General features: G+C 40.8%; 1 protein-coding gene across 1 annotated transcript in view; it reads right to left on the reverse strand.

The window, feature by feature from the left end:
* The window catches only part of KCNU1 (potassium channel, subfamily U, member 1), a 59,009-nt gene that overhangs the window by 16,771 nt on the left and 16,689 nt on the right, over positions 1-25,549 (reverse strand). The window contains exons 11-20 of the mRNA XM_010562980.1: positions 25,380-25,485; positions 23,469-23,551; positions 22,529-22,598; positions 21,942-22,097; positions 19,898-20,010; positions 19,725-19,793; positions 17,754-17,843; positions 17,522-17,622; positions 13,498-13,594; positions 335-434 (exon numbers count right to left, since the gene is read on the reverse strand). Of these exons, the coding sequence (XP_010561282.1) occupies positions 335-434; positions 13,498-13,594; positions 17,522-17,622; positions 17,754-17,843; positions 19,725-19,793; positions 19,898-20,010; positions 21,942-22,097; positions 22,529-22,598; positions 23,469-23,551; positions 25,380-25,485 (985 nt within the window). The remainder of the gene's footprint in view (positions 1-334; positions 435-13,497; positions 13,595-17,521; positions 17,623-17,753; positions 17,844-19,724; positions 19,794-19,897; positions 20,011-21,941; positions 22,098-22,528; positions 22,599-23,468; positions 23,552-25,379; positions 25,486-25,549) is intronic.

Here is a 25,549-nt window from a genome sequence, read left to right on the forward strand (position 1 = left end):
AAAGGGAATATGGCCACGGAATGAGCCTTCAGCTCCCACCACTGCAACAGAGTCTCTATGCGACCCTGGTCAAGACACTTTATCTGCAGCTTACTCCTGAAAAAGGGGGTAATGGTAAACCCTAAGTCTCTCCCCTCCAGGGCAGGGTCTGTCTCTTACCTTTGCATATGAAATCAAAGTTAGAAATTGGCTAAAATAACATTGGTAAGTAAACAGCAGTAAATTAGAGACTGCTGTGCCCTCCATCCAGATCAATGCATTGAAGCTCCAGCTTATTGCTAGGAGAACAAGGAGGAAGACGTGAGGATCCCAAAAGCAAATACCCTACACCTACCAGAAGAGCCTCCTGCAGTGGAACAGCATCACACCAGTGGAACATTCCTGTTAAATCTAGGATGACTCTGCTGTTCTCCTCTTCTTGGCCATCAAACCCCCTAAAACAGAAAGAGAAACTTCTTAGCTACAGAACAACCTCTCAGCAGCTGCAGCTACAGTTTACCCAAGTTGAGATTGCATCTCCAGCTGCTACCGAGATGCCCTCTTTATCTACATCATAGCTTTCATGTCTCATAGTAGCAAGGAAAAATTAGGATGTACGAGTCACACATTAACCATGACAGTATGGGGGGAAAGAGTTGTGTGGTGCAGGAATTCCTCTGTCTATGTCAGCTGAGACAAACATAAGGAAAAATATACTGTGAAGTGTTTCCTTGAATTATTGTATTAGTTGTGATGTTTATAGCTGTTTGGACTAGGTCCCTAGGATTATACGAGTTCTTCAGTGGGGACATTCATTGAAGCAATATTTATATAAACATGGTCTTGATTAAGAGCAAAAAGAAGTCAGCAGGAATTTTCCCCTTGTCTTCAGGGACTTTAAATTAGGCCCATATTGCAGGATATTCTTAGAGGCGAATTTCAGATATGTACCTGTGTTTGCGAGCATTATGTTAGTTCAGAAGCAGCAACAAGACCACGTGAAACAAGAGCCATTCAATCAGATGCTGCTCTGAACATCAAACTGTTTCAAAGGACTGCTACAAAACAGAATTGTTGGGGAAGTCAAGTCGAACAACAAACGGTTGTTCACACGTCTCCTCGTGGCCCAGGCATGGACAGAAAAAGACCTGGAATCTGTTGGATAAACCATTTGCTCAGCACCATCTCTCTAGCTTTACTGTAGCTAGAGTCAGCCTTGAACAGTTGGCTCAAGAGCAAAGTTTATTTAATCACTCTGTAACTGAAATCACAATGATAACTGAAACTTGCCATCTAGGATTATAATACATACTGAACACAACAGCCTTAGTAGAGCTGTATGACCAGAGAAGTGTTTGGTCCTGACATGCTTTTTCATGTCCAATTTGTCCTTATCTTGTCCATGCAGTATCGGGTAAGGTGTGATTAACAGAAAGGAGAGGGGGGATTTTGCTAGAGGAAGGTGTCATTCAGTATGAGGCCTGCAAGGTGGATCTAACTGTGCCCTGTACAGACCAGCTTATGCTGGTACTGGATTTAGCACTTCTTAGCACAGCAGTAAGGAACCTGAGAATTTGCGCCATTTTTGCAAATGTGGCTGGGGGGTTTGCAGCTTGTGCCAAACTCCACGATGCCATAGCTATACAATTAACTCATACTCATGATAACTAGTTAAAAGTTACAGTCATTTAAGTAACTGCAGCATAGCTACAGAGTCTTTCCCATTCCACATGAGAATTCGAAGACCAGGCTGGAACTTTTTTGCAGTTTCTGCTAGCTTCCCAGTCTTAGACTAAGGGATTAATAACAAATCCCAGGACTGATCGTATTAGAATAGGTTACCCTGTTCTTCTAAATTAATATATTTCCAAGTTTTATAAATGTTCACCTATCTTAAAACCAACACAAGATGTAAAAGCCTCAAAGGATCTACTAATAGCATGGACATAAACTGTAATGACCGACTTTTGCCCAGTTGCTCGCCAGTGTCCTCTGCAAAACACTTGCAACATGCTGGGCTTGATTGTAAAGCCAAATCTGGAAGCTGGTCCTTTCCAGTTCTGCAGTGTCTCCTATCTCTGTTCCCTCCACACTACTGCAGGATAAGGGAGAAAGGGATGGCCTACAGCAGATCCAACTCAAGCACCATCTAACCTTTAATGTGGACAAGTAGCAGATAATGCAAAGCAAGGCACAAGCTATGCCTGATGGAGGAAAGCATAGAAAAAATCTTTCCTTCAGGCAAGAAAGGCAACAAAGAGGTAGAAACAAATCTGTATGCACTAGCTGCTGCACTACTGCAGCTCAAGAGGAGGCAAGAGCAGCAGGCACTGGCAGCTGGAAGCAACCTGGGGGAAAAGAAAGGAAGGGCAAACAGAAAGCAGTGTGCTCCAGGTAGCAAACAGCTCACGACAGCTCTGCTCCTCTTACAGACTGGTGGTACCAAGCCATGAGACTTCCAATCTTTTTCCAGGCCCTTTAGCTGAAGTCTGTCAATCTCTAGAAGTTCACAAAGCATAGACAAAACCACTACAATACCTATCCCTGTTGCTCTCTTCTGTCACTTGCATAGTTCTTGCTCTCAGCAGCATTTGCAGCAAGAAGTTTCACAGGCAAACAACATGTTGCATGAAACATCTTTTGATCAGCTTTGAATTACCCAGCCTTCAGCAAAATGAAAGGTCGTTTTGCATCTCTGACAAGGGGCAGGGAGAGGCTTCAAACTAACTCTCCTGAATTTAGCAAGCTAGTACCAAACTGGAGAGAAAGGGATGCATGTACTCCTTTAAATCTCTGCAGTGTCTCTATGCAGCCCTGTGCTAACTGCAAACAATTGCATCTATTAGCCACACATCTCCTCCTCAGATAACGAATCATTAGGCCAGTGATTAAATGGTATTTTGGCAAGTAAGAGACTATCTTCTCACAAGCTCTCTTACTTGACTCAGATTTACCAATCAATCAATGTATGCATCTCCATCATAATAAAGCCATCATCTATATACACAACCTGTCAGAAATGACAACTCCTCATTCTAATATTATGGGAAATATATACGCCTTGGAGGAAATACTTGTTGGATCCCTAAAGTGGGAGATGGAGGCAAAAGACAGCAGGAAACTCACTTCATCGTAACAGCATCCACCTTGCCAAGGCCAAGAACATTCTGATGTAACAAGCCATTCTTTAGTTAAAGGTTCCTTCTGCCATATACTTTGCAAGTTACACGATTCTTAGGGAAATCTGATTTTCCTGAGAGACTCGTAAATCATCCTGCACTGGACTCTGAGGAGCTTGAGGATGAAGGCACTGGAACTGACATGCTCTAGTGCCCCAAGAGAGAGATAGAAATAGTCTCTGATTGAGCTACAGTCACTACAGCTGTTAGCAGGTTATCTGGGTCACAGATTGACTGTGCTGTGGGTGCACAGTTATCCGTGTTGGCTCTGCATGAATCTGCAAAGAAAATAGTTGCATTCGCATGATGCTGTGCATTGCCATGTCTGTGTTACCCTTCTTTCTCTATCACATTCTCATTTGAGGTCCTTACCACTTACATCGCACTGAATAGAATATCAAAAAAATCACCAGACCACGTTACCAAAGACCATACAAGTGGAGCTGAATTACAAAAGGTAAGTACACTAGGTACTTTGGACTGTGGGCATTTCTGAAAATTTAGTCCTAGTGGCTGAACATTTGAAAATACTGATCCACTGTGTCAGGAGCATAAGCCACTGGTATAATCAATCTGTGCCTAACTCACAGACGAACTGAGGCTATTACAACAATAGCCCACCATTAATTTTGGAGAAAAATTTGGTTTTATACCGCAAGTAATGCTAGTTCAATACCTTATATATCATCCAAAATGGCAGTTTGGTCCACTGTACCAGAGTTGAACTGAGAGTGCTACAACATGGTAAAACATTTCTTTTTTGCCTGTTTCCACAGCCATGACCTAATCTAAACCAGTCACCCATGTTTCCATGAATCAAAGTAGATAACGTAGCTCTCAGCTACACTGAAAGATGGTCAGACACATCCAAGATGTTTCAAACTTCATTTGAGGACTAACATAAGTGATTAACAGTTGTCTATAGCATTAGAAGGCAGGGAGTGGAAGTCCTTTTATCAAATTGTTAGCTGCCAACAACTTCCTGCTGACAAGCTATCTTTAAATTCTTCATAATGCCTTTGCAAAGCCCTAAAAAGCTTTGTTGAATCCCTTGCCTGCAGTCTTCCGACATCAGCTCTTCCACTCCTTGTCGTGGGAAAATGTGGCTACAATGAGTCTTAATGTCACGAGTACACACTGAGGTCTGTGCTCATTTGCTTTCCCTTCTGATCTCTAAATACAGAATAGCGGCAAATCCTGAGGAATCGGAGCTTTTTTTTGTGTCCTAAATTTTTCCCAGAGAGAGATACAGGGGTAGAAGCAGGCTCACAAAGCACCTCAGGACAAAGCAAGGCCTGGGAGAGTTGCACCATTGGTCCCCAGAAACCCACACACATGAGAAATCTGTGCACAAAAGTCTCCAGAGAGAAAACACCCATCGGTATCTGTGCAACACAGGCAGGCTGCTCCAGCAGCTGGATCTGGAAAGCCCTGGCCCAACAGCACAAACGCCCTGACGTCCTTCCCTTGCCTCTGTACCGCAGCCTTGGGGATGATTTAACACTTGGCATGTGGACTGTTCGGTTCACATCCCATTTGGGAATCCTCTTATTGTTTTTTGAATCACTCTCCCAGATCTGCACATATGTTAACCTTTTCCTTTAGGGAGGAGTGGAGTTTCACACACACAATGAAAATTGCCTGTGCCTGTGAAGGCTGCTACAAAGCCCCTTTTCTCACTCCCAGGCCCACACTGTGAGAATACGGTGCTTGTCTGGACTTGGCTTATTCATCATCATGGATTATATCAGTCCAATCACAACGCATCAAAGTGCTTTGCCTACCTCACAAGGAACTATGAGGCTTAATTAATTGACATGGAGGTATTACGTGTCATTGCAAAATATTATAATTTAGAGTATTCCATCCAATAATTAACAAATACATCAGGCAACAAGTAAAACCAATCTCAAAAATGAGTAGTTAAATTTTTCTTAATTACATCCACTGAACCAAATCTGCCCCTAAGCAATGCACATGTAATCCCAGTGAAGTCAGTGTGGTTGTACAGAATACACTAAAATAAAAATAGTCTGTAGTTATCATCTATATTGCTGCAATACTTACAGTCCCCCACTAAGTTTAGGGACTCCTGCTTTACTTAGAGTTGTAAACATGAACAATAAAGGTAAACTAAGTTGAACTGAGAAAACAGTATGGAAAGAGACATGTAGCATTGGGACTTACACAACACAGAAATAGAAAGGCTGATTCCTAGTCTAATAGGCACTGCCTGACACCACATTTTAAAATGGAGCCAAGATTCTCCAGTAACAGGACTCCACGTGATGATGCCTGAAGAAGAACTCCTGATACCTGTGTGGCAAAGTCTGAAGAGTTAGCAGCGCTGGCGAAATTCAAAATGCGTAACTGGATAACTGGACTGAACTGTCTGAACATTGATCTAGATGCATTAGGGCCTACTTCACTAAAGAAACCTCAGAGTGATATATAAGAAAAGACACTTTCTGCTTTTGTTATCTGCTCTCCATTTCTGCATTCAACCTCCATCCAAATCACCTCTCTCAGCTAACACTTTTACTATATGAGGACATGTTGTTCAGCCATAGATAGAAGCCAGGTGTAATAACTCCAACACTTTTGCAAATTAATATAGCATGGTTATTGTGGGGAAGCTGGATACTACTTCTGCAGGCAGATCTCATGTGTCAGAGCTATAAGCCATTGTTTCTGACAGAAAACAACATCTCACTATTCATAACAGCCCTTGTGAAATCTTTGCCAAAGCCTCCTTCTCCCCTTCCAAGGTCACAGGAGGGCTAGATAAAACGCAGCTTCTTCTCCTTGGCATGGACAAGTGTACATGCATATTTTTGTTCTTCCACTGCTACTTGGGCTGGGCACAGGCTATATTTTAAAAACCAAACCCTGATCCTGCTACCCACACACAGAATAGAGACTTGCTGTGATTCCAGAGAGTAAGACAGCAGACAGCTTGAGTAAGGGTGGCAAAATTCAGCTCCTAATTATTAGATTAAACCCTTGAAACAGTTGTCATGTATGAAGGGACAAAGCAGAATTTGGCAAACAGGAAGGGAAAAAACAAATATTCTCATACTGATAAATAATCTCTGAAGACAACGTTGTCATTTTTGAGAGCATCTCAACAGTTTCTGGGTTTTTTTTTTTTTTTTGGTCACTGCTTATCAAAATTTGCATGGATAGTTAGTGGGTTAATTTAATTATGAGCAGCATTTATGAACAGCCTGATGGGGGATCTGCAGAGGGCAATAGAATCTGTTCTTGAATTATGAAATTGCACACACTCACACATCTGGAAGCCGTCATGGGACAAATCTCTGTCTTGTAAATGCGTGTTGAGTGTTACAATATTTTACTAAGCACTCCCAATCTGTCAAGGTTTACAGGAGAGTAGAGACTGGGAACATTTGGGATCATTTGTGGCTTAGAGCCATTAGCTACTTCCACCCACTTATTGTGACGTTATTAATAGCAAAATAATCTAAAGAGCAGAACTTGGCTTACTCAAGATTTTGGATAATAGAAGTGATTTTCACTAAAGGCTAAAACCAGCGAGCCAGGACCCAGCTGAATAATAGACTATGCTGGGTAGCACAGCCTTATTTTTGGCTGAGCTGGTGGTAACTTTGTGCAGACTCTGTTCCTCAGAAGACTTACCTGCAGACCTAGCCTAGCACTGTTGTTTCAGGTCTGTGTAAGAGGTGGCACATGGTGACACCACCCAAAAAATCACCAGAGAAGAAAATGCTATGTTACCAGTGTGATGTTGACCATCCCTTACTAACTGCCCTCCTCAACAACTGTTAATGGTAAGAAGGGCGTTAAGCACCACACACAAGATAGATACATTTACACTTCATTAAACCATGGATAGTGTAACAAAAGCTATCTGCCAGAAGATGAAAATACATGAGCTCTACCTCCAGACTATCCCTACTAAAACTCAAGTTAACTGGCTAAAAACCAATGCCATAATGCTTGCATGACATCCAGGGATGCTTGTGACTACTGTATCGTCATTGCCAAGAGTAATTCTAAATTCTCCTGGACTCAAAGACAGAGACCAGAATGGCACCGAAACTCAAATCATGCACAAGTCCAATTCTAGCCTGGCACATAGGAATGGGATTTCATCCCACAAAAAGCAATCGCCTGCTGAGGAAATCAGGACTTGGCCTGTAGAAGAAACTTTGCACAAAGTTTCTTCACCTTCTGGAGCCATACCTCAATGAAAAGATTTGGAAGACTTCGAAACTCCATGGAGATTTTGGCTTCTTGTTAAGCCATTGCATATCTGTTCAACTTAAATCCCCATCCAATCATTAAATATGGGTGGGTTTTTTTTTTAATGGGTCATTATGATGTGATTTATGACATTGGTGTAATTGTCAGAATTACTGTGGGTAATTAAAATATGAAATGCATGCTGCCAGAGGCTTCAGTCACTCTCAGCACCCTCATTAAAAATCAGGAGCTGACCAAATTATAAATAGACTGGTTTGCACAAGTTCACAGGGAAAGCTAATTATGAAACTTATCCTTATGCACTCAGAAGTCACACCATCAGTCATGCAAATTCTTTAAGTGATTATACTATTGTATAACGTGGAATCGGATTAGTACGTAGAGGTGGGTGCAACTCCAGTTACAATGTGCAGTACAACAGCACTTTGCATGGTGAATGTGAATCCCTAAAACTCTTATGCAAGCTTGATGATAGATGTGGGACAAGGGCCTGGGGAAGAGAGAGGTGCTGTATTTTCATGTGAAATATAGAAAAAAAGACTGAGGAATACAGGGAGAGGCTGCAAAGGATAAGGCACGCTGATCTCTAATGGTAAGTCTCAGAGAAACAAGAGAGGCATGTGAACACAAGGGAAGAGAGCTTTAGAAAGAAGCTGGAATAAACTTTGCATTAGCTGACTAAATTTGTAAGGAATGGTGACTGGCTAAAATCATAGGGAGTTTTGGTGCCAAATACAGTGAGCGTGAATGCAAACTCAAGCTAAGAAAACATTCTATATATAAAGGCAGGCAAGGGCTGAGACTTTATCTTTCTAGTATTCTGAATATTTTACTCTCCAGAAGGGAAGGAAAAAATAAAAAAGTAACTGGAGGCCTATATCCAAAAATTCAACCAAGAAGTAAATCACTTTTGGAAGAAGAGTCCTGTTACGAGTTACCAGTAACAGCTCCAGTGACTTAAAGGCCCAAACGGAGCATGCTTTTGCTTATTACGGGGTTTCAAAAAAAAAAAGAAAAGAAAAAAAAGTGAAACCCCTTTTTCCCTCTTTTCAATGCCAGTAAACAGACTTGGTTTTCACGCAAAGAGACAATGCAGTCTGTAAAAAACAAGTTTGGGCAGATTTTGCACACCACGGAACCTAGGTTTTCTGTGTCAGAAATCCACTAAAATATCTGCTCCATCACAATGATTTGTCAGTCTTATTTGTTGTGCAAGTTTCAGTGAAGATAAGACCTCAGTGTTCCACGAGCAAGATTCAGCCAGCCCGCATTGACATAACAATTTATTGGGGTGCTTAAAGATCCATTTATACCAAGAAGAGTCATGTTCCAAAAATAATGCTGATTTATATTCTGTGTACCTGCACAAGATTCTGGGGGCTGGAGATTTGAAGAGAGAAAGTTTGGGGGAAAGTATGCATGGATGATGTCTCCCACCTGAATTTTTTTAAGAAGTCAGATAAACCTAGTTATCTGCATGTGTATTTATCAGCTTAACTATCATTCCATCCAACCTGTCACCCTGACTCTGACAAGTAGTCCTCAAAAATACACAGCAAGAAAAATGGGACTTCCCAACACAACAAAAAGTGGAATGCAAAATATTATTGCCTCTTCCTAGAGGAGCTCCCTGCCTAACATCAGTTCATAAACTTCCAGTGTCCAAAATACCCGTTCAACTTCTTCCTTATGCATCCCAAACTCCAGAAATGCCATTTGCGTAGTTAAGGAGGGACTCCTTTTAGAATTCCACCCCTGAAGTGTTTGAGAGGTACCTATAGGCATCCACACTTTTCCATGTTTCTACAAACCCTCTGAGGTTTGGCTATCAATGAAACACCCCTTCGATGTCTCTCTCCCATTCTAGCAATAAAACTAAAGCTGAAGGAACATGAAACTTGTCTAATTTGTGAGGTTTTTTGCTATGCCAACAGACTGCTACATTTTCCACAGAGCCCCCACCCTGTAGCGTAAATACCAGGTAGTGATCAAAAGCACAATGTGCCTGCTGACAAAAGGGATCTTGCTCACTGTAACAACACTTTCTCCACCTTTATCTATCTCCTTTTTCTTGAGAACACAGTTTTACACTTGTCCTTCATACAAATAACCCGAGGGTGGGAATTATTCAGAAGGCTCGTGTTTGACACCCCATCTGTTCATTTCTGACAGCGATATATAATGTAAGGCTATAAAAACTTGAAAAATAATGCAACATAAAAAGGGATTGACTCGGCTCCAAGAGGCCATAAACGGTAACAAATACCATTGTATGATTTATTTCATGCTGTAATCTTTACAGTAAGTCATCTTTCAGACATTTCCTTGTGACAGGTTTTAATAATATTAATGCCCAGAGCAATCCAAATCATCGCCAATAGACATATTTATCAAGCTGCCAATCCAAGTAAATGAAATTCTATAAGCAATAATGTAACATGTTTAAAGGAAGCTAATAAAACAAGTCAGGAGAGAAATATTACTGCAAAGTATGCTCTCTCTAATCCAGCCCTGGATTTTATACAGCCAAAATGCAAATCTTTCCCTCCATGATTTATCGCTCCAAAAATACCAATGACCTTTTCAGGAGCTCTTGCACAGCCCTTCTCACACATTTATAAAGATTGTGATGCATTCTGCCAGATGAGCTGAGCTGGAGCGCTCAGCATTACTGCCTTGTTTTGCCCTACCTTTGGATTGGGAAGTGATGGGTAGCATCAAAGAGTAGGATCTTAAGTCTTTAAGATTTATTAAAGACTGACAAGCCTTAACATAGGCTTGGCAACTCAGCAGGTATTTACGAGCAATTATCCAGGCACTAGATAAGTTACAATTAACAGGGAGATAAAACTTGGTTCTTTAACCTGGTTTCCCTTTTAATCTAATTCAGTTTCTACTAATCCATTGCTTGGCTGAAGTGACTGCACCAGGGCAAAAGGGAAGGAGACACTGCAGAGTTGTGTACACATGGAGCCTTGCTCACAAACATTCTTTTATGCCTCACTAGAAACTTAGCAGGAATGAAAAACAAGAGTCAACAATTCAGCAAAACATACACCATTAAATTTGTCATGCCTTAGGCAAGAATGTGTGGAAAAACCATGACTAGTAAAGCAAGTGTATCGATGCAGGGGCTCAGAAGTGCTTGAGGAATCCTAACAGGTCTTTATGTATTCACTTCTGGATGAGCTTTATAGGTATTAGGGTTTTGTTGTACTGGTTCGTGACGACTTTTTAAAAATTTTTTTAAATGATGCTAATTAAGTTCTCCTGGATATAAAGATCTGCTTATTTTCAGTGGGGGAAACAAAAAGAGAAAGGAAGAAGTGTACAAGACTTAATATGCGCAATACAATTTAAGATATCTTTCATTAAAATAGTCTAGGACACCAGCAATATTGGCAAGACCTGAACCAAGTATGTTCTGAGTCTTATCCTACTATACTTTATTGAATTTCCCTGCATTATGGTTTGATTATGTTTTTCATTGATTAGCCCATATGCAAATCTTGTCTCAATCTCAGATGCAAATTTCTTTTTAAAAAAAAATAATTGGGATTTAAATATTTAGTTGGCTAATGTCCCAGTAAACACAGATCTTTTTAAAGGACCCTATAAAGGGGCAAGAGGGTTAGTATCCAAGTAATTTTAAAAGTACTGCCTGCTGGACACAGTGGAAGTAATCTCTATTGCATATTCAGAGAACCCTGGAAATGACACTTGTGTTAAAATGTCTACCTTCTCTGGATCAGACTGCAGTTTACCATCCTAAATCAAATGGAGCAGAGATTTGAACATGGAGCTCCCCTTGGTCACTGTCCTGACTATCCTAATTTGGAAGCAAAAGGTCAGTGTTAGCTTTTCTATTAGCAGAACACCCCAGGTGGAAAACCTCACCTTAATCTGAAAATGGGCAATTGGATCCAATTCTACTCTTGGTTTAAATAATAATAAAAAATATTTCAGATTAATTTGAGAACTCTAATGTTATGAAGAGTCAGCCCCAAAGAGCTGTATTTTGCATTGTGAAGTTTCCTCTATGACTTTCAATACCTCATTTCACCCTTTCCTACTTCCCTTTGCCTTCCCACTCTTTGTCTGTTCTTTCTATTTAGACTGAGAGCTCTTTAAGGCAGAAACTGCCTTTTACCATGCACATACACAGCATCCAGCCTAACAGGATCCCAGTCCCAGTAGAAGCCTCAAGGCACTGCTATAATACAAATAATAAATACTGCAACTAATAACAACAGTACAGTAAAATGTCCTCCCCAGGGAAGTGCTGGAAGACCAGTCTCTGGTGTCATTTAAAACTAAACACCAGAAAACATACCTGCACTGACTGGATAGAATATAGAGTCTTTATGATATGGTGATGAGGGAGAATCTTGATGGGGATGGGAACAATTATTTATCTGCATATTTGGCTATTTCTTTAGGGGATTTCAAAATATCTCTTAGTAACATTTTTGTTCCTCACTGCTAAGCAGCAGTAGAGATCTCAGGGAAAATAAATAAATAAATAAGAAATATATAATCCCCAAGGTGTAATCCTGGAGTATGGAAACTCACTTCACTTAAATACCTCCCTCTGGCATAATTGACTTTTCATGTGCATGTTAATAATGATATTTCAGCAGGTTGCGAGGGCTTGTTCTTCTCTCCCTACCCCCCACCCCCTTTGGTAAATTATGTTATTGGGCATGAGGAGGGGGAGGGACACATTATAAATCTAATTATGTTTTCGTTTATATTTAACAAGTCAGCACAATCTGGTAGTATGCGCATATGTATTTACTGTGCAGTCCCAATATTTACAGCTGACCTAATCAGTTGTAGGACAGCAGCACTGAGCAACATTTTATTGTCCCAATACCATGTACGTGCTGGGGACAGCTGCTAAGATGCAAAGCTCTCCAGAGGACACCTTAGAGTCCTTGCCATACTGACATTTGCCTTTGCTGCTGAAGCACAAGACAGGGTTTTGAAGGGAGGGGAGTCATCATTTATTGAGCCTCTTCAGTTCTACAGAGCTGCAAATTGCTCACAAGCAGAAACAAGGCAAGGAATACCAGTTTGTGCATCTCTTCCCCTACTAGGTTCCTGTTTACTCCCTGCAAATCCTAGTGTGACACTGTTTGCTAATATGTCCTGTTACCTTCTCTAGTGGATGCTTTGGAAGAGCGTAACAGCTTGCTGTTACTGACAGCTCAGTATCAAAACCACGATACTGGTCTGATATGCTGATATGCTTCCTTATGCTGAATGTAGCAGCTCAGGATAGGAGGAGTCCCAGTGCAAGTCAACTGGACTGGCAAACTAAGTACACTGTAGAAAAGAATACTGCAATTCACACCTTGCCTTAGACAGCAGACGACTATGCTCTGCCACCAGTTTGTAAACCCTGCTGGGAAATCAGATTCCTCTGGCTAGGAAGAATTTAGATGGCCTAGAAAGGACTCCTCTGGCATGCATTACTGATATTAGAGAAAGGCTGTAGTGTGTGATTTCTCTTGGATCTCCATTTGCTTTAGAACAAACTTCTTTTAGAGTATACCAGAGTTTGCTACTCTTCCAGGTTGCTGCCAGCATCACACTACAATTAAATATCTGAGCAAAGAGCAAATCGTGGTGTTGGCTGTTAATGCTCCTACACCTAGCTGCTCCTGCCTCCACTCTGCTCTCTCAGAAGGAGCCAAATAAAATGTGCTCATGACTCAGCTGTTCAGCACTGGTATCATTGGGCTTCTGTCTGGAAGGCAGTGAGCGCTTTCAGGAGATGTACCAATCCCTTCCTTCTCCTTCCCTTTGTTCCTCCATAGTGCTATCAGAGGTTCACAGAACAGGCTTTGAGCTTGCAGGAGAGGATGAGAGGCTAAGGATTTGGATGCATAGGCATACGTTGTGTTTTCTATGCTGTTCAATTGATCAAGATAAGGAGAATCCATAAGCATCCACTTCAACCACAACTACCAACAATAGCAGAATTAGTAAAGAGGCACACCCTGCTGTTCCCACTTTCCACACAAATTTGCAGTCAGTCAGTCCAGGAAATGTCTGCTCAGCATACACACAGCTTTACATTTCTTACCCAGTAACAGAACTCTGAGGTGGGAGAACACCAAGGGACCTTGACTTTGCAGGCTCTCCATCTGAAACATGTGATTCTCTATAGAATTTCAGTTTCTCTGAAACAAAGGCAATGAAACAGAATTGGGTTCCTTTTGTATAGCCTTCAGTTGCATTTTGGTTGTGTCAGCAAATGGCTACCATGGCATTTGAGGATTCTGTGGGGGCTTCAGAAATGCTAGACAAAGGAGCTCTGAGTAATTGGTTATTCATACCAACTGCTCAGAAAGACAGCATAGCATTATAGTAATTCCACCTAGCATGCATAAAACAGTCTTAAATATGGTGAGCACTACAAACTTAACACACCATTTCATTCCAAAGGGAGCTCCTTCTCATTCTGAGGTTCTTGTGTTGGAATCTGGAAGCTAAAACTCATACAGAACTGCAGAGTTTTTCTCCCAAAATGAAGGAAACCTTTGTCAGTTCTGCAGGTGGAGGCACAGATGAAGTAAGCATACCATCAACACATAGCCAACACACACTTGTGTGACCTGTAAGACCTTTGTTCTCCCATTTTGCATGGGAAAGAACAAGATGTGTTCTCGACTAGAGAGAATCACAACTTACATTGGAAAATGAGGGGGTTCCAGAGCTGGTCCGGAAGGGGGTGAGCAGGTTTCTGGGCTGGTTCTGTAGGGAGGGGGAAGTCCAAGATGCATGGGGGTACTGGGGCTGGGCCTGTCCTTAAAAGTGTGGAGGAGGAGGATCCTGGTCCTGCAGGGGAGAAGGCGTGCTCTAAGTGCTCTATGAAAACATGGTCCTCCATACAAGAAAAAGAAAAAAAAAAGCCAGAGGGTAGGAAGAGTTCATACTGTGTACTTGTACCATCCTTATACCTGTCCTAAGTGACTTGCAACTATTCTCTGAGAGTCAAACCATTTTTAACTTCCTCAATTTCCCATCTGGATATCAAAATTCAGAAAGGCTAAGTGGCCTAAAGTCCTAGATTGAATCTGAGGAAGCAGATCAAGAAAATGAGCTCAAGTTTCCGAAATCCTGAAGTAGCTATTTAACAGCTGGAACATCTTTTCTCTGACACTTGATCTAGTCCTTTCTGGGCCATAATCTGAGGTCATGGGCAATTAAGCCCAGCATTATAACACCAGGCAGTGATTTGAGAATGTACAGCAGCACCCTCTGAGATTTTTTAAGAGTACCAGAGCCTGCCTACATCTCCTGCTTTTCATGGTGATGTAGCTGGTTCAGGATGCATGATGTTACTCCTCACACTCCCCCGGTCCGTACTTTTGTTGCTAGTCTGCATTCCTCCCCTTGTCAGCATTTGACAAGAGGCGCAGCAAAGCTCTCCATGTCACATGTGTCTAAACATGTCCAACGCACACAGATGGGAAAGGAAAGGTTGGACTCTGGAGGAACATTCAGACACATGTATCTTTTTATCTCACAAACTGACAGATGAACCCTCTCACACACCTTTAACTTTCTTATGATGTCGTAACTATTGCCAAACTATACTAACCCAGATGAAACAGCTAGCAATTCCAAAAATACCCCTGAAAGAAAAAGGGACAGACATCCGTCTAAATAGGTGATTTGTCAACCTTAACCTGTAATTCGGCTACACAGGTGTGCTAAAAGCAGGTGCATTTACCCTTAGTAACAGGACACCAGTTTCTACACAGCCTTGTGTTCAATGAGGCTGGAGTTGGATGTGGAGAGAGATAGTTCTCTGAGGAGGCTACATGCCACTTGATTCCTCTAGGTCAAGCTAAATGGAATAAGTCAAGTCAGAGAATGAAAATTCAGAACAGCCTGTCTTATGCAGGAACTAATAAGTATCTGAGAGAATTCTCTTCCAGTCTTCTAAATGAAGATACTTGGCCAACTCCACAGAGCTGGGCTCAGTCCCAGCCTTTTATCACAGACTTCCTGGGTTCCTGTGAACAACCTGTGCAGGGCCTGACTGCTCAGGGCAGCTCTGAGGTGCTGCACAGATGCAGAACAGGGAGAAAAGTTCTCATTTACTTCCACTGCCTGATCCGAAGGTCCCGAAGAGGGGCAGGGTGTCATTGTCTCAGGAAGCCCTATTGCCTCTTAATACATATTTGATGATTAAAAAAATCACTAATAATCTAATAATAGTAATAGGTTTTGATTAAGTCTGGATGATGAAGGAAAAAATAGCCTTTGTTTTCTGTTCTGACTGCACTCAGGTACACCATTTACACTCCTGTTAAAATGACAACAGTAGCTCCTTTGACTAAAGCTCGCAATCTGTGAAGCTCCTGTATTAGTTTTTAGATTCATGACAATGAACTTGCTTTTTGCCAACTAAAATTCCTTATTTCTATTGCAGGTACTGGAGGAATACTCATCTACACTAGTTGGGGTCTTTTCCATCTAACCTTCCCCTTACTTCCATCACAATGAGTTTGGAGGAATCCAGAATACCATGTACCACTTAAACTACATCATATGGAAAGTGGAGGAATGAACCAAAGTGCTTATAATTACGCTCTGTTTTGCTCTGATACATCCAGAATCCTAGGGGAAACCAATGGCAAGGTCTTTTGCCTGGCAAAGCTCCTGATCCACCTCAGGCAACTACTCTCTCTACAGTATAATGGTGCAGAACTGCAGCTTTGCAAACAACTGCTTTTTATTAATACACATTTATACTGAAATGTCATCTTGTCCTTTTAAAATCTAAGATTGCCTAGGAAACAAGAAGAAAACCAACCAGGTGGAGAGCTCCTACGGTGTCAATGTCTTTCTATTCATTTGCCATTGACTTTTATTGAGATGTCTTTGCAGTTTATGGAAGTCTCTTTTCTGGGAGGTAACTGGCTTTCAGGGCCTTAGTTACATCTATGCTGATAAGTGTGTTGGACTGAAAATGGGCTCCAGCTTCTCTTTCTACATGACATTACTACATGGAGTCCTCCAGGTGTCAGCATGTTTGTGCTTGTTCACTCAGTCTGGCTGAGCACAGTGTGAATGAGTATTGCCTTTATCTCAAACCATCTGCAGTTCAGAGAGGCATGTTTTGTAATGTGGCTTGGCTGCCATCTGCTGCTTAAAGGATTTGCAAGTGTTTGAAATACAAGTAGGCATGCATGTGTATATCCACATTTAATGGAAAGCTCCTTCTCTACTCTTTAAAGCAAAGCACCATCTCAATGGAGGGGAGATACTAGCAGAGAAATTTAGAGGAGCCTAGAAGAGGTGTACGTTTTGGCCTCAAATGCTTAATGAAAAGGCAGCAAGCTTCAATTTGGTGCAGTTACACATAGATCTGAGAGGCTGTTCTCTATTTCGATGGAAAACTAACACCTGACAAAGCCCCACATCTTCAAAAATGGAGTTTGAGGTGAAAAAGGGATAAGTTGCTCTGCTTAGGGTTAGATGTTACCCGTGATTAATCTGTTCTCTCCATCCAGCTAAGATTTGCAGTCCTTGGAGCAAAGACCATTAAGTGTTGCTATACAACTTGTACAACCTCAAAAACATTTATCTGACTTCATGTTTAAAGTTTTATATTCTCATGATGACAAAGATCTAGACACACTTCCTCAGGGAATCCTGACCAAGAATCTAGTACAAACCAGACACAAAATTCTGTTTTTATCCAGCTGTAGCTTTTGCTTCAGTTATACACATACTATAATAGTAAGACACATTTGCTTCAGTCTCTGAAGTTAAAGAACAGTATTCTGTGATAAACCTGTTAACGAGTGAAAATCTTGAATAAGGTATATTCTGTCCTACTCTTTTTTAGCCAAGAAGCTTTGACTCCTAAAAAAAAGCATAAATTTGAAGCATTTAAAGTATAATCATAATCTCTGAGACTTACTGGTATCATCAGAACACTCCCTATTTTATCAGGTAAGTAAAGGGCTGTGTATTTCAACCTAACCTTCTAGAGAAATAGTTAATAAAAATACAATTAAGAAATATTCATTCAGCCATCTTTTTCTTTTTTTTTTTTTTTTTAAATGAGAAACAGATTTTTTAAAAATTACCTGAAAAAGGTTTTGAGTAGAGTCTGCTTTTACATTGACATTTTTCAATCTGCTCTGGATCCTGTATATCGCTGTGACAGGCTTTACAATAGAACTGTGCCCTAGAAAACAAAAGTGAATTAGGCAGAACTGAATTGTGTTTAACTGATGAGAGAATAAATGCACTCATCTGCTCTTGAAAGATTTTCTGTTCTAGACCTTTTTTCAACAAAACAGTAATAGGGAATCTTACCTTTTGACTTCTGCCAGGGAATGAGCAATAAAAAAGCCCATTGTATTCTGATGAAGCTTTATCTGCGCAGATGGATTGATCAGGATGGTGCTGTATTGAGAAACAATCAAAGGAGTAATCACAGTTTGTCCATCTGGTGACATTTTTCGCCTCTGTTGTGAGAATTCAGACTATATGATCATAACAGTTTCCTCTCACCTCACAATCTTACATTAATCCTCTTTGTTACAGCTTCTGTGACTTATGAGAGACACACAAGACATGAACATGTTAACATGCTTTTTCAATGGCATAAAGGGAATTTACTGTCCACAGAAACCTGGGGGAGCCATGGAAGAACAGGGACTCAAAGCATGCAAATCAGCTTTTGTTAGGATTTCTGCAGTTTATTCAACTCTGAGGCTCCTGAGGATTTGGCAGCTTTTTTTTTTTTTTTTTGTAATTAATTTGCTAAACTGTAAACTTCATAGGATACAGGTGCTTTCACTTCCAGTGCATTATTTTTTAACATGTTTAATGTAATAAAATAATTCATAGTTTACTGCAGCCTGGATGGGTCATTTCTCCACGGGGTCACTGAGAATCCCAAATACTCACACTTAAAATAAAAGTTCTGTGCAACTGAAGATACTAAGGATGAGCAGGGTTTGAGGTATTTGTTCTAATGCTGAGCTGCTGCGCTGCTTTAAGCACATCTATGTCGAAGACCCTGCAGCATCATTAAATTTACCACTTTCCCCTACAAAGGCCACTCAAGGTACCAGCTCAGTCCAAATTCCTATTGCTTTCAACCCAGTTTTAATGAATACTGGTAGTGCGAATGGCATAGGGAAAGATGACAAGGTTGTTAACATTTTCTTTCCACACAACAGAAGGCCTGGACTCAGCTCCTCCAGATTCATGGCTCAGAGGACAAACAAAATACAAATGACTATAATTATTACTGCAGATACTGTAGCAACATCTAGACGTCCTGCTTTTAGAAGAGGTATCTGTTCTGTGCCAACTGTTGTGTAAAGAAAGCAAAAATATAGTCTCTACATCTCAAAGAGCATGCAGCTTCCTTTTCCCTCTTGCTTTCTCTTTTCATCATTCTGTTTTCAGCCAGACAATGTATGAACTCAAGGAAGAATAGATTGAGTTGTGGACTGTTTTCCATTAGTGCTAAGCAACTACATCTACTGACTTCTTTCAGTGTAGAGTTCATTCAACAATTCTGGAAGAAAGCCCCAATGTATTTCTCACAGCAGTGTTTCCCTACAACCCTCTGTTTTTGGAGTTTCTATTCTACAGTTTCGTCAAAACAGCCATTTCCTTTATAAAAAGTGGAAACAGAAATAATTGCACTCAATAGTCTGCATTTTCTGGGCGATTTCTCAAGCTTTTTAAAGATCTATGGCACTTATTTATTCCCCTTTCTGAACTAGTTCCAGCTTCCCCATTAGGATGTCTTGTATTTCATCATTAGAACAGACAGAGTCTTATCTGGCCCAGGACCAGATCAGCTTCAGAGAGCAAAAGCTGTGCTGCCAGCATTGACAAATTATCCCTTTATGACAATGCTTTACAGCATTTAGGAGCCTCTGTAAAACTCATGTGGCTAAAAAAAATGAGGAGGTGTTTCCTTTACCAATGAAAATAAATATGCTTGAGTCACCCCAAATCAGTGAGACCTATGCTGTTTGCATATGGAATAAAGGTAAGAATGGTGTTTCATCTCCCATCTCTCGCCTGATTATCTGTGAGAAAAGAGGAAGCAGAAGAGATTGCTGTATATGGTAAAATTCACGCCAGCACTTAAGTAACCAGGAACAACATTTCGATCCTGTCTCCTAAATGCTGTGCACAGGAAGATAAGAGGTGTATAAAACCTGTGCAGACCCTAGGCCGTGTTTCTTCTGAGTTCTTTGGAAATTGTTCGTTTGGAATTAGTTGACTTCTTACTAGAAGAGAAGTCTGCCAGACAATTACCTCTCCCCTTGACTGCCAAATTTGAGTTCAATTCCCAAGAGGACAAGGTTCAGTTTTAGAAAGCACAACCTGGGGAAAGAAAGCAAGGCACAGTTGGTCACAATATCTCTGTACTGTGAAAAGACACACCTGGAAGGAAATAACAGAAAAACAACCACATCTGTACCACATACCGACAAACCTCTGTAAAAGTCATGTCTGCAAAATCATTGGAGAGCTGAGAAGTCATTACTTTGTAGTCTTTGTCTTCCAGAAGCTTTTTGTCCTTCAAATATTTTCTCTTTGTCTAAAAGAATCAACCATAAACAGAATGTATTTATTGAAAGGCAAAGCAAGTAGGATATGTAATCTAACACTGGGCCGATATTCTAACACCACACGGTATTAGATCAAAGGCCCTTAGTTACTGGAAGCAGAATGACATCAGCTATATGTTGTCACAGACAATATCACAGTTGATAAACAACAGACCAGGGAAAGTCTCAATCCTTCTAGACATTTCCAATTCATATTATCATCAAAGAACAGGTGTTATTACTGCATACAAATAAAGTTACAGGGAAATTTCATGACTGCAAAGTATTGGGAGCCCATTATTTGAGGAAAGTTACACCTTACTTTGCAATAAGATTAACCTGCCTCCTTAGTTATTCAGATGAGGACTGGTCTTGCGTTAAGTTTTACCAATCATAAATACAGCTATTAAGAGGTGTGATTTATTGCTGAACTGTGATCTTCTACTCCAGTATAAGCACTTTTTTTCCTTTGGTAGTTGTGTGACTAGGGAAGGGTTGTTTATACCTAGGTAGTTAAATCAGCAAAACATTCTACTGCTTACAGCTCCTTCAGGTTTTAGACTGCCACTCACTGTGTCACCATATATGCTATTCTCTTAGCCTTCTACATAAAACTTAATAGGCTACTACAAATGTGTAAAAAAGTGTTGCTTTCCAAATGGATTTTGACATAAAAGGCTTTTTTCAATTTAAAAAGTTTGCTGAGTTTTCATAGTATGCTTAAAAAACCTTAAAATATCAATTTTGCTAGCTTTGCCATGTCTGTGAAATATTTGGACTTGAATGAAACAGCATGTGTCAATGAAAAAACACTCTAACCAGCAGCCCAATTCTACACACAACTTCTGCATTGATAAACTCTGTATTTATTTCACCTGATATCTATTTAGTTTGTCTAAATTAATTTTGTGAATTAAAAGTCCCTGAAGAGAGAAAGCAGTCAAATTCTTTTGTGCAGGAGATTAATGTGAAGTATCACATACAGCCACTAGGTGATAGCAAAACCATGTCCACTGCAGGACTAGCAAACCTGAGGCTTGTTCAGGCAACTTCATGCCTAGAAGTTCTGTATTTTTATTATTTCAATAGATCTTCCAGTATTGATTTGGAAATATCTGAGTAACTTGTGTACTGTGAAGTTAATGCATAGTTTATCAATTTTGCATTGTAGCAGGTACTGATGAGGAAAGACAGATAGAAGGAGGATAAATTTGGATCACCCTCCTTGCATAGAGATGACAGGATTTCTAATTGCCACTGTTGTTGTGTAAATTACCCTGTAAGACCCAACCAAAGAAATAAATAAGCCTAAAAGGATACTGAACAAAGCACGCTATTAACTGGAAAAGGTACATTGGACTGATTTTCAGCCCATTTTTGGGGGTGTCAAGCAGGAGTGGTTCCACTGAAGTGCTTTAAGCACAGATTCAAATTGTGAATGCCAGACAGAATGGAATCAAACACAGATGCAGAGAAGCTAACAGGGTCCATACTGTGCAGTAACCAAAACTGATTTACTGTGTTCTCTCAGAGGCAGTGGAGCACCAGCATCACATTATTGCTTTTGAACCTACAGCAACAGACAAGGTGTTTCCATGTATCAGCTAAATGCAGCAGCATAGCTTGCTGTGGGCCACCCTTTGCTTTGGTACCTCCTTGCACACTACTGTAAAATGCATCCTTAGGTTCTTTTGCTTCAGCATGCTCTAGAGCACTCTTTTCACCTCTTGCACTGAATTCAAGTATTAAATCAGAAATAGTCTGTTAGGTTTTCTTGTCTTCTGTGCCAATCTTAATCCCAGCATGAACAAGATAAGCTTCAAAAGACCTGGCTGCAGCTTCTACTCAGAAGTTCGGCACATACTTGAGAGAAGATTCCACTGGGCTGCATTCACATTACTTAGACAAGTGAAGAACATACCTCAGTATCCTCTTTCACAATGAACAAATTGGTTAGGAGGGTAGACAAACCAGGAACAAGGCAGCTTTGGGCTATGAAGCCTAGCTTCAGTTCAGCGAAACAGACAATGCTGTCGCCTGTCCTCCAGTCCCAGCTGGGGATGTTTGGCAGGTATACCTGTTTCAGAGTACAAAAGTGATTACAGATCAGCACAGAGATAGGCAAGGCCACAGTGTTTCTGTAAAATGACAATTCTTGTCTTTCTTGCCTTCAAAAATTATTATTTTTTTAAAATCTGTGCTGGAATATGCTAGCAGATAGCTAAATGGACTTCTGAGGTTCTTTGGGTGGGTTTGGGTTTTTAGTTTTCTTTTTTTAAACATTAAATGTGGATTTGCTGACAACTTTGACAAAACCAACAAAAACAAACACAGAGTTATTCTTTATTTTTGGTAATGTTACAAGATATTCTAGATAGGTTAGTAACTGGATGAGTAAGAGGGACTGGACAAAGATCCTATTTTCATAAAAGGCAGAGATTTTTGACTCCATCAAGGCCAGAATTTCAACCATGACAACTCTCATGACAGACAAGACAATTGTGATACCTTGTTACGAGACTGAATTATCTGTAAAATTACTCTTGTGTTCGGGTAGTGATTCTTGATAGACAGCACTCTGTACAAAAGATATAATATCTGATTAATATGCTTGGTTCTCGCTAGGGTCTCTCATTTTTCACGTCAGACTAGTTTACTCTGGCAGACAGTGATTGGAGAGTCGTGACAAAGAACAGCATATGACCCAATACCCGTATCTGGGACCTCTACACTTTAAGTATATCCAAGTCCACTATGTGGAGAGGAAGGTAATCACCACCAAAAGATTTTAAGATACTGGTGCATGGCTTGGACACAGGGTGAAGAATCATACCTGTATCCCACTAGAAGTCTAGAGCTAAGAGAAGCAACAATAATGAATATTATTTGCTTTGCCAATTCCACCTGTAGATTTCATTCATAAACTAGTATCTCCACTTTAGTAGATGCCTCGCAAGTAGAAAATAAAGGTAATCCAATTTGGAACTTGGACTTGTGGACTGTTTTGGGGGTGTGCTAATTACACCACCAGATTCACACAACCCAGCAGTACTAAGGGAGTCCCCAATTTAAGTCTGCCCAGTACGAGTATGTGTAGAATTAGCAGACCTGACAGCAGAGCTGCACCAGCCAGTAGTGTGCAACTCTCACCAGTGTAAAGGATCCAGACTCCTCAACTGCTAATATTCAGGGTATTGAAGAAGGTAATTACACCATATTTAGTAACATTATATTCTGTATGGGGTTACAAGGCTGCACAGCTGCTACCTGTCTCAATCCCTCAACACATCTGATAAAATCATAGCAGAAAGCAGTCAGTTGGCTTTCAGAGTTCTCAGGCAGAAAAAAAACGTGACAGGACAAATATGTTCCCCTGCCAGCAGCATTATCTGTGTCACTATTAATATCAATCAGATAGAGATGAAAGCACTGGAGTATCTCATCCTACCTCATGATATTGGAAGTATCTTCAGTATAAGGTTGTGGAGAGTGAACATCTGCTAGAATGAGACAAGCATTCGCAGATTCCATCTGTAACCCAGGAGAGAAAAGGTAAATCAGGGTTTAACCCCATATGAAGTACAAAAAATCTCCGACAGCAAGATGATTTGGTGGCACATGTCTTTAGTTAAAAATTGTGTAAAATCATAGAATCATTTAGGTTGGAAAAGACCTCCAAGATCATTGAGTCCAACCGTCAACCATGCCCACTAAACCATGTCCTGATGCGCCTTGTCTATGCGCTTTTTGAATACCTGCAGGGATGGTGACTCAATCACTTTCCTGGGCAGCCTGTTCCAATGCTTGACAACCCCTTCAGTAAAGAAATTTTTCCTAATATCCAATCTAAACGTCCCCTGCCACAACTTGAGGCCATTTCCTCTCGTCCTATCTCCAGCCACCTGACAGAAGAGACCAGCACCCACCTCACTACAACCTCCTTTCAGGTAGTTGTAGAGAGCGATAAGGTCTTCCCTCAGCCTCCTTTTCTCCAGACTAAACAACCCCAGTTCCCTCAGCCGCTCCTCACAAGGCTTGTGCTCCAGGCCCCTCACCAGCTTGGTTACCCTTCTCTGGACATGCTCCAGCACCTCAATGTCTTTCCTGTAGTGAGGGGCCCAAAACTGAACACAGTACTCAAGGTGTGGCCTCACCAGTGCCGAGTACAAGGGAACGGTCACTTCCCTGCTCCTGCCACACTACTTCTGATACAGGCCAGGATGCCATTGGCCTTCTTGGCCACCTGGGCACACTGCTGGCTCATATTCAGCTGGCTGTCAGCCAGCACCCCCAGGTCTTTTTCTGCCAGGCAGCTTTCCAGCCACTCTTCTCCAAGCCTCTAGTGCTGCATGGCGTTGTTGTGACTGAAGTGCAGGACCTGGCACTTGGCTTTGTTGAACCTCAAGATCACCATGATCCTATTACTTGGAGTTGCGTACATGCCTGAATGTTTCAACAGTGACGCAGCTCCAGTCAAACATACGGTATGCAATGCGTATTTCTATTTTCAAAAGTGCTGAACATGTGAAATTTTTAAGTTTCTAGTGCTAACATCTTCCTAGAAGAGGTTACAAAATACGCAGCATTGCTATATTCTTTCCCAGCGAAGTCCAGCCAAAGCACTTCAAGGGTCAAAATTTGGGCAGGTCAGAAGACCTCTGTCTCAGTCATCTGATCAATATTAGGGCTGTGTAATAAAGTCATTAACAACTACAACAACATGTTTCATTTATGGTGGAGGTTTTATAATCTGCTGGGAACTGGGTGAACATCTACCGCTGTATTTCAAATAGGATATTAACAAATAGAAACCACACTAAAGTTAAAGCCAGTGGTGGTTTCTTGTTTGTTGGTAGTGTTGGTTTGGTTTTTTTCCTTTAATCCAGGTCCATTCCTTCTGCTTCTTTGGAATATTTTGCTGAGTCTTCAATATTTCAAAACACTAGGTCTCTTCTTTTCTGGACATCCATGAATGAGACCCAAATATGATGCACACTCTAAAGATGAGATAACTAAGGGTTATTCCAATTATTTAAATACAATTTCCAGAAATGCTGCACTCCATAATATTCCTCTTTCAAAACCAGATGATCACAGTTTGGCTTTCCCCTTTATTTTTCCTGTTTCAATGCTTGAAGAATTTATAGTCTGAAAAGTCTGTTATGCCTGACTCCTGCATTCTCAGTTCCCATGAGCAATATGTTGGTATGCAAAAGGTACCACTAAAATAAGTGGAGCTCCTTGAAGTGTAAATCTCCACATGAACTGAGTAAATGCAGCTCAAGCATCCTTTCATAAGGGACAAGATTTTCACAAAGTTGGCTTATCTACAAGAAAGTGCAAATGATGAAGTTCTTACTCCAACTCTCTTCAGATCTTCAGAGTTTAGTGCAGAGCCATAAAAGAAAGTCGTATAGGCTGAATAGCATTTGAACACAGCTTCCAGCTCCAGACTAGGAAGAGACCTATTCAATACAAACAACAATGGGGCGGGGGGGGGGGGGGGGGAAACAATCCAGCCATCTCTTT

Source organism: Haliaeetus leucocephalus, unplaced genomic scaffold (assembly GCF_000737465.1).
Source record: "Haliaeetus leucocephalus isolate CR32 unplaced genomic scaffold, Haliaeetus_leucocephalus-4.0 Scaffold162, whole genome shotgun sequence".
NCBI lineage: Eukaryota > Metazoa > Chordata > Aves > Accipitriformes > Accipitridae > Haliaeetus > Haliaeetus leucocephalus.